The sequence below is a fragment of the Hermetia illucens genome, chromosome 1 (genome assembly GCF_905115235.1).
Source record: "Hermetia illucens chromosome 1, iHerIll2.2.curated.20191125, whole genome shotgun sequence".
Taxonomy (NCBI): Eukaryota; Metazoa; Arthropoda; class Insecta; order Diptera; family Stratiomyidae; genus Hermetia; species Hermetia illucens.
In genome coordinates this window covers 149,624,861-149,641,775 of record NC_051849.1, presented here as the reverse complement: position 1 = coordinate 149,641,775, position 16,915 = coordinate 149,624,861, and the positions used below count along the sequence as shown (strand labels likewise).

The 16,915-nt window shown below is 41.9% G+C and overlaps 1 protein-coding gene across 2 annotated transcripts in view; it reads right to left on the bottom strand.

Moving 5' to 3' along the window:
- The window catches only part of LOC119646411 (S-adenosylmethionine decarboxylase proenzyme), an 83,984-nt gene extending 67,069 nt beyond the window's left edge, over nt 1-16,915 (bottom strand). Inside the window, exon 1 of one of the 2 annotated variants that reach the window (XM_038046856.1) lies at nt 16,089-16,915. In XM_038046856.1, the coding sequence (XP_037902784.1) occupies nt 16,089-16,225 (137 nt within the window). In that variant the 5' untranslated portion in view covers nt 16,226-16,915. The remainder of the gene's footprint in view (nt 1-16,088) is intronic. The other variant, XM_038046857.1, reaches the window with a different exon arrangement.

Below are 16,915 nucleotides of genomic sequence, written 5' to 3'. Positions count from 1 at the left end.
AGTTGACACAAAATTCAATATAACAGCGAGTAAATGTGGAAATCACTGAAGCTTTTTTAATTTCTGTTTTACACAAAACCTTAATAAAAACGGTTTACCGTCTGTTATATGCACTTTGCTCCATGTGGGATTTGAATTGCTAGGGCAAAGAATATGAAGTTGACAATTATCTTGAAAAGTAATGCACAATTGAATTTTTAACTATATACAAATTGAATTGTTATGCAATTAAGGTTCCTCACATAAGGAAACACGAAACCTTTCTTACTATAAGCATTCAGTTTCCGATTTCCCAACTAGTTTAATATGTATCTTCAGATAACTAGCAGCCTACATTTTTCAAAGAAGTTAGATTTTCCGAATGGCACACCAGTAGAGGCTTCAATTCAAAATCACCTGCAATATATCCACTTCAAATAAGAGTAAGCTTGTCTTTATCGACTTTGAAGCTCGGTTTTTATTGGCTTCTTTCATGGAAATAGTGTTCGCAATTCCGTTGTCAGGCGAAACACAAACGTTTTAAGTCGGATTGCGTTCTTCAACTCTTCAAGCGTTGAGACATTGACGGAAGCCGTAGTATACCTGTAAGCTTTTCACTCCTCCCACAGCATGAGAAAACAGTGGCACATTATAAACTTCCCACTTTTCCCAAGTTTGATTTACAAAGCGATCAACAAAATGTCCGACCCGGAAATATGTTTGCACCAATTTCGAACTTAATATTTCCTTTTGCTGTTCCTAAAATCAGGGAATATTGTGGGTAAATTCATAGTTATTTGAATATCCGTTTGAATCGTTGAGGTCAGATTAACATGACGATAATTCACGGCCCTGATGTGATCGAACCCATCACTATACTCTTCAATCCTGCGAAGATTTACCTGACATAGGGCTGATCAAATAAGTAAATCGAAACCACGCGAAAAACAAACATGCTAATCGAACGCCACCTGTGTTCAACCTTGATGAATATCAGAGCATATAGACTTGGATATTTTTCGTCGTTGGCCTTAGGTCCAGTACGGATGGCGAATGAGATACAATAGTGAGTTGTGCCTATTATACGACGATGCAGAAGCCGCAATTCAAAATACGAAAGCTGTAGTGGACAGGTCATGTAGCGCGTATGGACCTCACAAGGATTCTAAGGCACCTACCCAAAGGCAAGTTCAAAGGTAAACGACCACCAAGAAGACCCCGTGAGTACCAGGTACGTATTTAAGAAGAAAATTTATTTTCTCAAATAGATTTCTGAATAACAATTGCGACACTATCGTTTTTAACGTTTCATAAACCAACCAACGCCTCACTATTACTTCCATTTGCAATGGAGTGCCTACGTGAGGAACGACAGCAATTTAAAAGCATTCGCATTAATTCTAGTTTAAGTATACAAGTGCATCGGTGAGTGCTTAGTTAACTTGCAATTCTGAAAGGTCCATGAATGCGGGATTTCCCCCAAATATATTTCCACATTGTATTTTTACACCCTGATTTTATCGTAATGACCACCTGAGTCACCAGTTAAACACAAAGAGGAATCATATCACTAAACCGAAAAAAGATATTGGATATTTGTGAGATTCTAAGATTGCTAGCTTTTTTCATCGCTTTCCTCAAGCGGCAGCAACCTTCAATGGATTACTAATGTCATCCTAAAGTTCAGTCATTGCCTCAGTCGGATAGTGGGTTTATGTAAGGTTAGCAATTCATATCATCTGGTAACTAAATTGAAATTATTCTCCTACTCTACCCTCTTACAACTTTCAAAATTTTCCGTTTCGGATTCTTCCACGAAATTCGAATGCATTGTATATGAGCCGATGGGAAAACAATCTGAGAAAAAGTTATCTCTAATTTTAGATTGAAATAGAAGAAAAATGTTGGAACCCATTCATGCAAAATGAGTGTCCACTTTTAAAAAAAATATTTATTTTGAGAGCTGCTTACTCCCTTCTCGTGTACAGTGCAAGGCTGGTGTAAATTAAAAATTCATGTAAAAATTATTTTAAGCGAGCCTTTGGTTTCCGATTTGCTTTTATTACTACTAGTTCCTCCTTTCAATGTTCTTTCATTCCGGATAATAAAATCCAAGAGATGGCCGTCCTGGCATCAGAAACGGAGTTTTTAGTAAGTATCATACCACACTAGATAGCTTTCAAAATCTCAGTTATATAGGATACATTCTGTAAACACAAAACCTTGTCAAAATCGGTTTACTATATGTCTGTCTGTCCGTCACACGCATTTTTCTCGAAGCCGGTTATAGCGATTGACACCAAATTTTGTACGTCAAAGTTGTTGTCTCATCGGAGAGTTCACCAGTCTCGCGAACTTTATCGCCTTCCTTCCACGCTACCTTCAGGTCATTGCAGCTTTGCTGAGCTTGACGACTGACGGTGGCGTGAGTCTGCGAGGAGAGAACCTGTGGGTTCCTTCCAAGCACGAACACGCATTCAATACATTAGGCAGCTCAACATCAGCATGCCTCAACTCGTGCACTACATTTTTGCAGACGTGACGATGGCATTCGGACAGACGTGAGGATGGACTGAATAGAAACAATTTTTACAGGCACGGTCATAGACGTAACGTTGATTTTTATGGACTTGACGACAGGTCCGGATCCGAGAACTTTAACCGACATGATGGCTCCGGACTCGACTATATGTACAGTTTTAACGACTCTGACGATGACGATTCGCCTTATGGATGCCAGACACGACCGCTTAATACTATGTCGGCGGGTCGTGTTTACACATTTTTGATATCCTGGGACTTGGTTTTTGATGGCACATCAAAAACTTTGCCCATCAACCAGTTCCTCTTCCGCGTGGAGGCCTCGACCAAAACACCCCTATTCAGAGATAGAGCAGCAGATTGGTACTGGGACTACCGCCAGTTTGTCGGACGAATCGAGTGGACGCCTTTTCGTGAGGCTCTTCGCCAGCAGTTTAAGGATTCTTTAGATGACTGGGATATCCTTGAACTGATGCGAGACCGTATGCAAGGTCCATCCGAAGATTTCGACAGTTACTATAAAACTGTGCGTTCGTTAGCTAATAGGCTAGAAAATTCCTTAACTGAACACAAGTTGGTAGGTAGTGGATCTTCTCTCTCGATCGCGGCACTCGAGTCCAGAGCCTTACGGCAATTTTGGCGTTCTGGTTTTTTTTTCGTTAGGCCGTCGCGAATTCCTTCGTTATTGTCTATTTTGAAATCTGGTGCGGACCCACGCATCGGTATAGACACGTTGATTTTGTATTAATAATACGTGAGTGATCAAAGCGCTCAAAGGACCCCCCATCCCCCCACATTCCCGAGCCTGGCTAACACAGGCGTGCAAGAACGTGTCGATCGAGCACTTTGATGAAGCTTGCGGGCTGACCTTCACGGTCAATTTCGCCAACTTTTTAGGTTTCCGGAATAGCTCTTCCCGCTAGGTCATTCTCGACCACTTAGGATGATCGTCTGATCTTCCTATTTCTCCAAGTTCATTACATACTTTTCGAAACTTGGTCCATATTTGACAGGGGGGTGAGGGCTCAAAATATGACCCACAAAAAGTGTAACAGGTCTCGATCTCAGAACCTATCCAACCAAAAAATCTGAAAAAAATCACAGTAGTGCATCTCTATGAAATCTAGTCCCCAAAATACATCCTGTTCCGATATCTGCACAAATAAAGTTAATAACAGTATATTTCCACATTTTAGAAATATACTCGGCAACCCTCCTTATGCCCATCCCAAACGTACAAAATTTGGCATGGGTGTAATGGATAACATAATGCGCAATGGTTAAATTTGAAGAAAATTCAACTATTATTAACAAAGTTATAGGGGGTGAAACTTTGCACGAAGTAAATCGGAAATATGGGTACGATCGATTTATATACGTGCATATATATGTACAGTATTCGGAAATAGGCAGCATAATATCTATGACTGTAATAAATATCTACATCTTGTAGTTTGGAAAAATATTCCTTCATATTTGTTGGATTTCTAGCTATATGCGGATAGAAAAATATACGTTGAAGTTTCTTACATAAAATGAACACAAAATCTTTCTACCCGAAGCGCGAGCTTCCAATGTTCCGACTTGTTATTATCAATTGAAGGAACAAATTGATGATGAATGAAAAAGTGAGTTTCGAGCAGCTAAGGCTTAACACCGAAAGAGATTAATACCAACGCCGAGTTGGATGAAGTTCATGGAACACCTGGGGCTGTATTTGCAATTGTTTACAACTAGGTAAATGTAAATATCGTCGTAAATTCCCAAACGATGAATATCGTTCGGGACAACTAGTGGAAGTGACTACTCCCAAAATGATTGACAATATGGTTTAAGATGATCGACCAGTTAAAGTGGACGAAACAATTGCCACGAAAATATCGCATGGTACAGTGTTTCCGATATTGTACGTAAAATTGGGTGTAAGAGTAATTGCTCCTAGTAGAAAATAAACGCAACCATATGACCGACTTTGAGACTGTTTCGATAGTTTTTCCTTCCAATTCTGATGAGTTTCTGGATCGATTCATTACTTTAGAAATGAAGGAACATAGTGAACTTGTAAAAAGTCAATGGGCTCCCAAGAAGACAAGGACAGTGAAATCGGCAGGCGAGGTTACCGTCCTAGTTTTTTGGAATGCACGCGGAATCATCTACACCGATTTGGAACGGCCCCGATGTAATCGAACCCATCCCACCACTATATACTTCAATCCTGCGAAAATTTACCAAATATAGGGCTAATCACTTTGTTATGCAAATAAGTAAATAGAAACCGCGCGAAAAAGAATCCACAAACAAACAAGCTAATCGAACGCCACCACCCTGATGAATATCAAAGCATATAGACTTGGATATTTGTTGTTGTTGGCATGGTCCTTCGGGCTAGACTAAAAACCCCACTGAAAATCTCTAACAATCAAGTAAGAGTAGACACCGAAGCGATATATATATATATATAAACATACAAAGAGAAAATGGTTGTCGCAGTAACAACAGCTTTCAGATGCCTCGGAGATGAAGTATCAACAAATGATCTCTATAGTAACTTGAAAATCAATGTCACAATGCGATCAACATATCTGGCCCTAGTAATAAGACCGGTTCCGAAAATAAGTCCTGTTTCACTTTAAGTGCGTACTTTTTGACTCCTTAACCGTGCACTTTGCAGTTCATGCCAAAACTAATGTCTACTAATCGAGACCTTTCATTTGATACCATACACGACTATATCCGGTGAATTTTTTTATTTTCAGCCTGTCCCGTGTTAGGGCGGCGAATCGCGGATGATTAACCAATGCTTCAACATGTTGAGTCTTCAGCAGAATCTTAGGCCCAGTAAAGATGACGAATGAGATACAATAGTGAGTTGAGTGGACTTCAGAAGGATTCTGAGGCACCTACCCAAAGGCAAGGCCAAATGTAAACGACCACCAGGAAGACCTCGTGAGTACCAGGTACGTATTTGAGAAGAAAATTTACTTTCTCAATTTAGATTCCTGAGAAACAATTAAGACACTATCGTTTTTAATATTTCAGAAACCAATCAACGCCTCACTATTACTTCCATTTGCAATGGAGTGCCTACTTGAGGAACCAGAGCAATTTCGATTTAAAAGCATTCGTATTAATTCTAGTTTAAGTTTACAAGTGCATCGTTGAGTGCTTAGTTAACTTGCAATTCTGAAAGGTCCATGAATGCGGGATTTCCCCCAAATATGATATATTTCCACATTGTATTTTTACACCATGATTTTATCGTAATTATCAGCTGAGTCACCACTTGAACACAAAGAGGAGGATCACTAAACCGAAAAAAGATATTGGATATTTGTGAGATTCTAAAAGATTGCTAGCATTTTGTTCAAGCGGCAGCAATCTTCAAAGGATTATTATTGTCATCCTGAAGTTCAGTCATTGCCTCAGTCGGATAGTGGGTTTCTGTAAGATTAGCAACTCATATCATCTGGTAACTAAATTGAAATTATTCTCGTCAACTACTCCAACTCGGCCAGCACACCTATCCTCTTACATAAACATAGACGACTTTTAAAATTTTCCGTTTTGGATTCTTCCACGAAATTCGAATACAACAAAATAACCCATGCATTGTATATGAGCCTATGGGAAAACAATCTGTTTGAGAAAAAGTTATTTCTAATTTTAGATTTAAATAGAAGAAAAATGTTCATTCATACAAAATTCAACTTTGGCTACTACTTAAGAGGGTGAAAATCGCTTAGTGGCGCTATTATGCGGGGCAGCGTGCATTATTGCGGGAATGATCCCGATGGACATTCTTTCAAGTGAGGCACGCTGTCTGTGTGAGAATACAGAATAGTAAAGGGCTAGATTAGCTACCATCTGACGCAATTCCTGTCAGGACATGGTAATTACAGGAAGTATTTTGCACCAATTCAGGTTGGATGATTTTCCCTTTTGTCCTGAATGTGGTTGCACAATTGAGGATCCGGAGCATGTTATGTTCCACTGTCCACGATTTTATTCAGAAAGGAGGAGCCTGGAAGACTCTCTGAAAATCAACATAAGCCCGCAGAACATTGTCAGGCAAATGTTGAAGCCGAAGGGAAACTAGTGTACGCTGAACCCCGCAATTAAAAGTGTAAATGTACAGGTGGAACCTGGAAAAGCGGAGCGCGCAAGGAGGACGCGAAGAACGGAAGGTTTGGTCGCTCAAAGCGTAGTCCTCCCCGCGAAGTGCATTGCGGTTCCGCGGGGAAGGAATAAGGAGAAAGTGGGTGTGGTTTAGTTCTGCGCTAACACTTTCTTGTCTTCATTTTGAAGGTTTTATGTAAAACAATACCTTATTAAAATTGGTTCACTGTCTACTGTTGCAGTAATATAGGCTATAGTATAGAGAATGACAGTGCCAAATCTGACAAACTAAATGCACAAAATTTACGAGCTAATTACGAACATTTATACAGTGGAATCCCGATAATTCGTACAAATTTGTCGATCCCCAAAGTTAATTTTCTTTATTTTGCACCCCGCTAATCCCGATATTTGGTACCAAATGGTCAGCTCATTGACCATCTAAATCATAGCGATTCTACTGTAAAAGGAATACACAAAGCCTGTTACACTTGAAGCGCTCAGCTTCTGGTTCCCTGACTTGTTGTTCTTTAAATCGGACTTATGACCAGCAACACACATTCCCTCACACTGTTCCAGTGCTTTCTCTTTGAACGGGATCTTCTGACCACCTTAGTCTGATTGAGGATAGGCATTGGATCCTTTAATCTTGAAGACAATCGTCCTACTTTATGGCGAATCTTATGCTTTATTGCTTTCTATCATTTGTGACAGCAAGATATCCATTCCAACTTGTATCTCTCTCACTATTTTACGTCTTTTACATCGAAGGGCATCCTAATTGTCTGATCCTCAACCAACAAATTCTTTATCTTCTCCTCGAATGTTTGAATTTGCTTTCTGCGACTAGTTTACTGTACTTCGAAATTCCATAGACAGAATTATCCGCGTTTAATACAATTGGCCTTATTAAACATCAGGTTTATACATTTTTGGCAGTCCGCGTATCCTGTACACGGGATGTATAAGATGTTAGCCTCACTCTATTTATCGTCTTCTTTTAGGTCCCTTATTCAATTCAGTAGTTCTATGGAACTACCCTTGGTTTATTATTGCTGGAATTTGATCCACCTAATGCCTTTATAAGTTATTCTATTGTCTAATAGGCCCTGCATCTTGAAAGCGTATTCATATTTCCCTACTGCGACGGTGAATCAACAAGTCTCACTGTTTTTTTTAAGGATCTTTGTATCTTTCTTCCCTTTCATGAAGTGACAGACGACATTTAAATCTTATTTTATTGGATTGAGTAAAAAGTGATTGGGGTATTTTGCAGCAAATAATATTGGTATAATTTTGGTCCACTGGGGCTCTTCATATATATGTTTGGCATGTCGTTTGACAGCTGACCTTTTGAATTTAATTTTTAGAAAAGCGTGGGGTATTTGGTTGTGCTTTAGAGATTTAAAAACAATTTTACAATGGAAGACCAAACTGTGCATTTTCGCCGTATTTTACCATTTCTCTCCGTAAAGACAATGCTAAAAAACATTAATTCCAAAACTGGTTTAAGAAATTTCATTTTGGGAATTTTGCTATTAAAAATGCTTCTCGGGTAGAACAGCACAACGAGAATGATAACGAAAAAACGCAAAGGCTTTTTATTAAATCTGATATATATCTGAGGTGCTGGCGACTTGTAAACGTTTTAAATTATGTAAGCACATGTTAGTCGGGCAGAGCTCGCTAAGTCAGACTGCCACTGGACAGGATTCTTCGAGAATGTGTGAATGGCTTTTACATCTCAGCCTATAGTCCTGTTGGGACTGGTTTCATTAATGAGAACACAACTTAAAGTGCTTGAATTTTCATAGTTCGCTTTATATCATTCAATAAGGAGCCATATTTCTCCATTTTTTTTTTGCAATTTTTTAACAGTGTTCTGATTCAAAGACAGAACTACATCCATTTTCATAATTGCTCCTCCTTCGTTGAGGATCAGAACTAGATCGACACTATTGTGATGAACTTTGTAGTTAGCAACAAAGGTATGATCCCACAGTAATTTGACCCGATTATTCTTCAAAATTTACCAAAGAGTATGCTTAGTAGTAGTTTGACACTATATTATACTTCATACTAAGCTGTACTTATGACGGCTGGTGTACTCAATGCTTTCACAATCGCAGCAGAGAAGGCCAAAATGTTGTAAGGCTGCGAGGCCAATGCAAGACAAATGCTTTTTTGATTTTATTATTGACGTAATAGGGGCAGTGCAGCAACCTACAATTTCGCCCAATTTGGAGAACAATGAAGGTTGGGAGGAGATCTTTGGCAACACCCTACTAATCCTTAATGGAACTTTTAGCAGGGAGAACTGATTTGGGGATCTTCTCAGATAACAGTTGGAAACCTCTCAATCTAAATTTCGTTGTAGAAATCTCCAACCCTTTCCTGGAGGAAGTTTGGTCAAGTTATCAAGAAAACACTCTCCGGTGTAGAAATTGGCAATATTGAGACACAGATGAGTTGGAATCAAAAGTCGGGGCTTTGGAAAAGGCATTCGAAACTGCCTTGAAAATCTCGTGCTCTGTTAAATACAGCAAGAAGATATTGCCACCGTGGTAGAATGAAGGTCTGTCCAGCCTCAGGAAACTGACCAGGGGGTGTTTAACATCTGCTACAGGCACAAATACTGGCAGCCATTCAAAGACTGACTGAAGAGATACAAGTCGACTACCAAAATTGCCGGAAAGCGGTATAGTTGGACCATTGTCGGAACATTGAAAGCACCTGTGAATCTGCGAAATTCTGTAAGATTCTAGTCAAGGGACAAAGGAACCTATACTTTCTTGAAAAGTCAGAAGGATACTGGATGAAATCTTCTAGTGACACCCTGGAGCTGCTACTTCAGATGTACTTCGCAGCCGTGTGAGACTATCAAATCGGCAATTATCGAGGATAAAATCTACTGGGCTATAAATAGATTTTCCGCATATAAATCGCCGGGTCCCGATGGCATAACGCCAGTCATGCAACAGAAACAGAAAAGGTTGGGCCGTCGCTTGTCGAGATTTACGGGCACCGCATTTCTTTCGAAAACATAGCACACTCTTGGACACGTGCGCACGTGGTTTTCATACTGAAAGTAAATACCGACGCTGGTAAAAATAAAATCCTACGCATATTGGACAAGGCGAGGTAAAGGTGGTGGCGTATGACAATGACTTAGTGATATTGGTGTCAGTGATGATTCTTCTCACCAATGTAATCTGGATGTGATCCTAGATCCTAAATTAAATTGGAGACTGAACATAGAACTGAGGGTTAAGAAGGCCTGTATAGCTTTCTACGCCTTCAGGGGGATCCTTGTAAGGAAATGGAGTCTTAGACCGAGGATGGTTTCCTTGACGTACATAGTCGTGGTTCGTCCTATTCTAACGGTTCTATTGCATGGTAGAAAGCACTGGGCAAGAAGTGCAATACAACGAAGCTTAATAGGATTCAATGAGCCGCATATACCCCAGATGCTCTTAATATCGTGGTATATCTCCTCCCCTTGGATCTTAACATTAAATAGATTGTCGTCTCCAGTGATGTCAGACTACGTGAGTCCGCACAGCAAAACGTTTCGGCCAACATCTTAGACGAAATACTTCGGGAATTCTGGGCGTTCCCAACGGACTACACCACATGCGACGAACTTTGCCATATATTTTCCAACTAGGGCAGAGTGGAGTACCGACGACCTGTTGCAAGGTTATGAAACAGTATTTTTCACCGACGGTTCAAAGATGGTCTGTGGAGTCAGTGCGGGAGTTTTCTCGAATACACACAGCTTAGCCGGGTGATACGTTCTCACAGGATTCGCCAGTGTATTCCACCCGGAGGTATTGCCGATACTCGAAACCTGTCGTCATGATCCCAACCTAAGGATAACATAGCCATTCTGGCCGACAGCCAAGTAGCTTTTAAGTGTCGGCTCGTGGGGCAACGCATTAAGTCGTTTGGACGCCATGCTGATGGACTGGCCAGGCGGGATTTTGCTTTGCCCCGTGTTAGAATCATAATATACCTCCCTGTTAGAAGCATAATATACTCATACTACTTAGCATCAGCTGACTTCAAATAGTGAAGTCTCACCGCCTGCACTAAGTCAAGGAGGATTTTGCCTCCTATATCAAGAATCGCTCGGCGCGAGCAAATACATAAAGTGCGAGGCACTGGCCCATACGCGACCATGCCGCCAAACTCGGCATACACTACAATTCGTATACTGCCGCAAGCTGTAGAGCAGGGGGAGAAATCCCCTGGCACTTCTCTTGTGATTGCCCTGCTCTTGATAGCGTCAGGCGACGAACACTAGATAAACCATTCTTTAAGGACCTCAAGGAGACCTCTAGTTACACGGGGATAGTGCTGCTAACTTTCGTGAATGCTATGGACTGGCTTTGAAAATTTCGGCCAGCTGAATTCTGCTCCTCTTGTTCGTGCCACAGCAGTTAAGGCCTTAGAAATTTGTGGCATCAATACAGCGCATCACAATGTCAATTATGATCTTCGTGGGCCACTGATACCTACCTACCTATTTACCAACAGTATTCAGCATTCCATGTGCCGGATAGTCTCCTTTTCACAGTTACATAACCTACAAGTAGTCTCTAATTCTTTGCTTCTCTGTGCGTGTGTTTTTGATTTGTCCCACATTGTCCCGGCAGGCTAACGATGTATGACACCAGATACCACCTACGGTGACTTTGTGGCACGGTTGGCTAGACTGTTCTCTATGTTGCCAGCATGACTACGAATAATAGGAACTACTGGGCATTATATTGCTTTGTAAATTTTCATTATATTAAAGTGATTGAGTAGTAAGAAGTAAAATTCATTTTGCATATTATCCGACTAGTAACTATAAAGAGGTGGACTTCTAGGCGTCTAGGCCTAGGCTTTATTTATGATTTTACATGGGGGAAAATTTTTGTAAAGAATTTCCCTTTGGAGCCAATGCCATTTTGATAGCTTTCATCCCACTCCTCCGCTATTTGGTTGGCCATCAGAAGGTTTATGTCGCTTTCTGGCATTCAATAGCTTCCAGATGTGCACTTTCATTTAATTTGATTCCACTCCTTGCCGGGCACTACATTGACCATATAGTGAGCGATAGACTCTTTGCACAGGATCCGGCACACGTGTAAGGAGTCCGTAATTATGACCACTTTCTTCTGACCTTTTTCCAACGCATATTTAGTCGCAAGCCAAACCGCTTGGAGTTCTGCTGATTGCCTCCTCTGGCAGAGGCATCAGTGGCATATATTTCAAAGTTTCTGGATTTGTAGTTGCATATGGTGGCATTGATTTCGTTTGCTAAGGACCAGAGCGAATTCCTCAGGAGTACAATTTTGTTGCAGCGATGGTGTCAGTAAGTGGGATGTAAAATAATTTGGAGTTGGATTGTTGTAGCTTGAGCTTAGAAATTCTAGCTATTCCTGGTCATTTTCAGAGTTCCAACTCCGGTTGTTGGTTTCTTCCTCTTGAACATTTTTAAAATTTATTATGCTTTTCCAGAATACCTTAGTGTCTTTTTCAACACTGAGTTCTTCCCAAATCTCGTCCCAGGCTTTTTTCTTAGGCGCCTTCACCGCTTGTAACCATTTATTGTTTGCAACCGAGAAGAACATGAAGTTGCTATGATTGGCATTAATGTGGTAGGCTCTCAGAGCTTGCCTTTTCTCTACAAAGAGTGTTTTCAGATCACTGTTCCACGATGGTTTGTGGGAGGAGCCGTTGCGGATTTTGAATATCGACTCTTTAATTTTACTTTGGATTTCCGATGTCAAACCGTTCAAGTTCTTCGTGGGAGTGATGGACTGCAAGGCAGTTTTTAGATGCACAGGCCTATTTTGTATTTTTGTTAAATTACAATGGTGTTACTTGGATGGGTATTGGTTTATGCCTGCTCTTAGAAATCGGTTGTACCAGTGCGTTCCAGGACCAGGATATAGTATAGGAATTAGTGAGAGTGGCATCTGGGGCAGATGCTCTTGTTTTGTCATTTGTTACCTGGTCCACAAAGGTTAGTGAACCATTGTTGAGTGTATTGTGCATATTGCGTTTGAGAGATGCCTTTACTATTCTCTATGGAATCCCCGAGTTTAAATGACCTGGCATTTAGATCGTCCGTTATTATTGTGTTTGGGGTATTGTTAAGAAATTGAAATAGTTTGTCCAGTTCTACTTTGAAGTAGTCGTGGGTGTATGTGGGGCCATATATATGGAGGCAATGGTGATGTTTGGATTAAGGTTCAGGGTCTTAGCGATAATGATGTCCATCTCGGTATCATAGGTTATTGGCCTCGCATCTATGCCTTTTCGAAACGCAAGGGCAACTCCACCATAGCCATCCTCTCTGAATTTGTACATAAGGTTGAAAGCTTTTAGATAACGAGAATGATGGGACGAGTTAAAAGTAAAAATTTCCTGCAGGGATAATATGTCATAGCCGTGAGCATTAGCAAAATATTCTATTTCAGACTTATTGTTAGCTAATAATAATAATAATAATCGTTGGCGCAACAATCCATGTTGGATCAGGGCCTTGAAGTGTGTTAGAGCACTTCATTCATTGTTAGCTAGACTTTGAATATTATATTGTAGGATGTTGACCATTTCCAATTTCTACGAATGTTAAGTCGTTCGTGATGTTGGGGTTGTCAGTCTGTTTTTTGATTTTTTGTATGTCTTCTGCCAAAGATGGATCTTGTATCTCTGAAGAGATGCTGTTCATGAGTTTAAGAATTTGCGACAATACTTTTTGATACTCCGATACAACCGTGTAGATTGGGTGTTCGAAAACAGGATGGTTTGGCGTAGGTGGCTCTTGATAGTCGCCTTTGGGATAGGGTGTTCTGGTGTGGATTTGATTTGACAGCAGAACTGATTTTTTTACTCCCTCTGATGGTTCTGTTGAACTCATCTTGAGGATTCCTCGTCCAGTTGTTCGGACTTGCTCTTTTCTTCGGCGAAGGGAAGGCAACGTCACAGTCCAGTGAGTCATAATAATTTCTAACTTCTTTGGTAGCTTCCCTCATGGAGATATTTTTATTGCTGTCGTCTTGATGATCGTCAAATGTTCGATCCAGATGGTGCAATTTCTGTCTCTGGCGTCATGGTCTAACTTACCACATAGAGTACATTACATACAGGTGCCTGAGGAAATGTTGGCATTTGGGAGGCGGACCAGTCTAAATTTATTTTCCCTTTGTCCGGGGGCTCACATTCCCTAACCTCCATGGCCTATCTTGACTGAGGCAGAAATGCCTGTTTACATGGGAAAGCACACACCATAGTATACGGAAACAGATTTCTACTTACAAGGTTTGATTGGATGTAGGAGCAGAAATAAAACTTAAGCACTCATCTTTTTTTTAAGCAGAAACAGATCAAAAAGATTTAACTTCAAACTGAACAGCACTGTCGATACAAACACGAAGGGCGTCCGCCCAGGGCAGATGTCACGAAACAAGTGGAGTATTCTCTGCTTCTCAAAGCCAAAGGAAACAACTTATTATCTGCAATGACAGTACACTTATGTAATCGACTAGAGGATTTTGCCTAATACTGATTGTAACACAATGTATTCACATCAGACACCTCCCCCCTCTCTGATAACCTCAAAAAGTAAATACTATTCCCAATTTGTACATTTAAATTCAGGCTAACAAATAACCATCAAATTCTAACTACAGAAGTCTGAAATTCTTCATTTTGTTTGCCTAAGTTTGTTTTGGTAATTGGTAAATTTTTAATAAATTCCATGGGAATGCAACAAATACTATACTTTTCAGACCAACGCGGCTCCATTGCTTCCACATGCCATGAAGTGCCTACGTGAGGAACGAAAGTAATTTTCCTCTAAAAGTACTCACAGTGCAAGTATCCAATGTTGATTCCTTCCGCCAGTTTACTTATTTTCTCACCCTCCTTTGCTTCAGTAATTATGAGTCCACCCCAAACAAAAGAGACGATGCGAGCAATAAACCAGAAAATACTTTTATGTAAATCTGCCTTTACCGAGAGATTAGGCATTAATCTTCTGAAGTTTTTATGATAAGATATCCACGGAAATAGAGGCCGGTCCGCACCCTCAGCTCTTGAACATCGTCAAAGCCAAACAGGTACATGCTCACTGCGTGGTAATTTTCCACTCAACCTCTTTCCAGGCGCACATCTGCTTTTCTTGGCCCATAACTGACCACCCATCAATTTGGAATTGATTCGGGCCAGGCTCGGGGACCATCATTTGCAACTGACTTGGGTGTTTGCGGGCGTCCTCAGCAGATGCGAGCGTGACTTTCGGTAGTTTCTCGAACTTTCCACGGCCGGAAATTTCATACTTGCCGGAGCGTGCCTGGGGCCGACAAGGGGAGACATCGTGGTGCTTGGAGTAGTGTAAAGTTGAGAGTTAACTTCACTCGAAACCTCATTGTGCGTGCGGTTTTCTCGCACGTCTTCCATGTACTCGACATCGCACCGGCAGCCACTGGCTTTCGGTGTGTGCGTAGATTTTCACGCGCAAACGCCGGCAGTGATTGCGTTCCCGTGAACAGGATAATTATTTGATGACACGACTTGGGCTACTCATTTGGAGATGTCCCTGCTTATTCGCTAACAGGTCGCAACCTGCCGAAACTACAAGGGCCCTCCTCATTCTCAGCACGTGACGAAACCCTGTCTTAACCGCAACATCTTGAACGAAAATCTCCACCAACACCGTCACGGCTCCGCGACAGCTGATACTTATATACAACTTTTTATTTTGTGTACATATGCGCGGCCAGGGCACGAGCATATGTGCGGCGGCGGTATGGGCCGGGTGTTGGCGGTGCGGCCGAGCCGTACTAGATTTTTCGCAACCATTGGAATTTTGCAAATGAGTTTGGCCTCTGATGACGGCGGGGGGTCGTGCATTTCAAGTGCAGAAGTGACTTCACATATTAGGAAAGGGGCGCGATATCATTATTCTGGAGCGGGTTTATGCCGCGCTGGTGGCAATCAGGTGACTGGAGAACCGGATCGTCACAGCCGGTGTTTACGTAATCGGAGTAAATTTTCTTGCACCTAGTCGTGCTTCCGATTCGCTCAGCGCGAGGCGAATGCACTGGCCGAGAGGAGGGTTAGGGGCACACTTAATTCACACTCGCGGGGGAGGAGGTTCGCAGCTGATGGAGCGGGCCTGGGAGGACGGCTCCCAAGAGGATGCTTGCAAACAATCGGCCGACACTTCGAAGGGCACACAATGACGACGGAGCCAAGTCTCGGCGCAGGAAGGGCAGGCAATCCATGAACTTAGCCCCCCAGGGGCCTGCGTGCTCCAATTGCCTTTGACTTGGAAAACTGGAGGCTCCGCGCTCCACGCCGTTGACAATGCATCGATTGCCTGCACTTCCGCGGCGCGGCCTTCCCACAGGAGAGTCGCGCCGCACTGCCAGCCTACGAACTAGACTACTCACCTTGGAATTTTCCGTAGATCAGCATTTTTATTCGTTTCGCTCGGAGCGAACCAAATCTCCAACAATTTCTCCACACCCTCGAAAAAATGCAACGGATTGTTTATATTTAAATTACTTATGTTTTCGTTCTCCGCCATGCCGCCTTGAACTCAGGTGATGCGGGTGAGTAAATTACGGACAACAATTTTCTGTTTTAATCGCCGAAACTGCGTACACGAAATTTCCCCGACGAGCCTGGACGTCTAATGCCTCGCGGGCGCCTTTCAATGTGACGAAATGCGGAACCTTGTGCACGATTTTTGCTTCTTCTTGCGACTATTCTCGCTTGCGAAACACGCGAAATTCGGTGCGAGGAACAGAGCTATTGTCGCGATTCTGGCGTTTGCGGAAATGTCTTTAACACTTGGACCGCCACGGCTCTTGAGAAAGATGCAACTGTTGCAGAACGTAAAAGCAACCAAACGAAAACGAGGGAAAAGTCACCGGGAAAAGCGAAATTAGAAGGCGAACTCTCGGGGAAAACGAAAAACAAAAGCAAAACAAGAATCGAATCGTCTGCGTCGCGCGAATCCTATTGGAATTGCACAATTTTCGCGACGAGCCTGTGGTGATGGGCGATCCGAGGTTTGGTGGTTTGCAAAATGCCGATTAGAAGGTCAAGCGGAAATTCTGACGAGCCGCGAGAGAGAAGGTCCTTTTTCTTCACTCCTCGATCAAATCACTGGCCAATTACTTTCTGTTCCCTGTTAATCTCGAAAAAGGAACCGCAGACTCCCGACCAAGCCGCTGACAACGACGAACGTATTCTTCGCTACTGAGAACGTTTT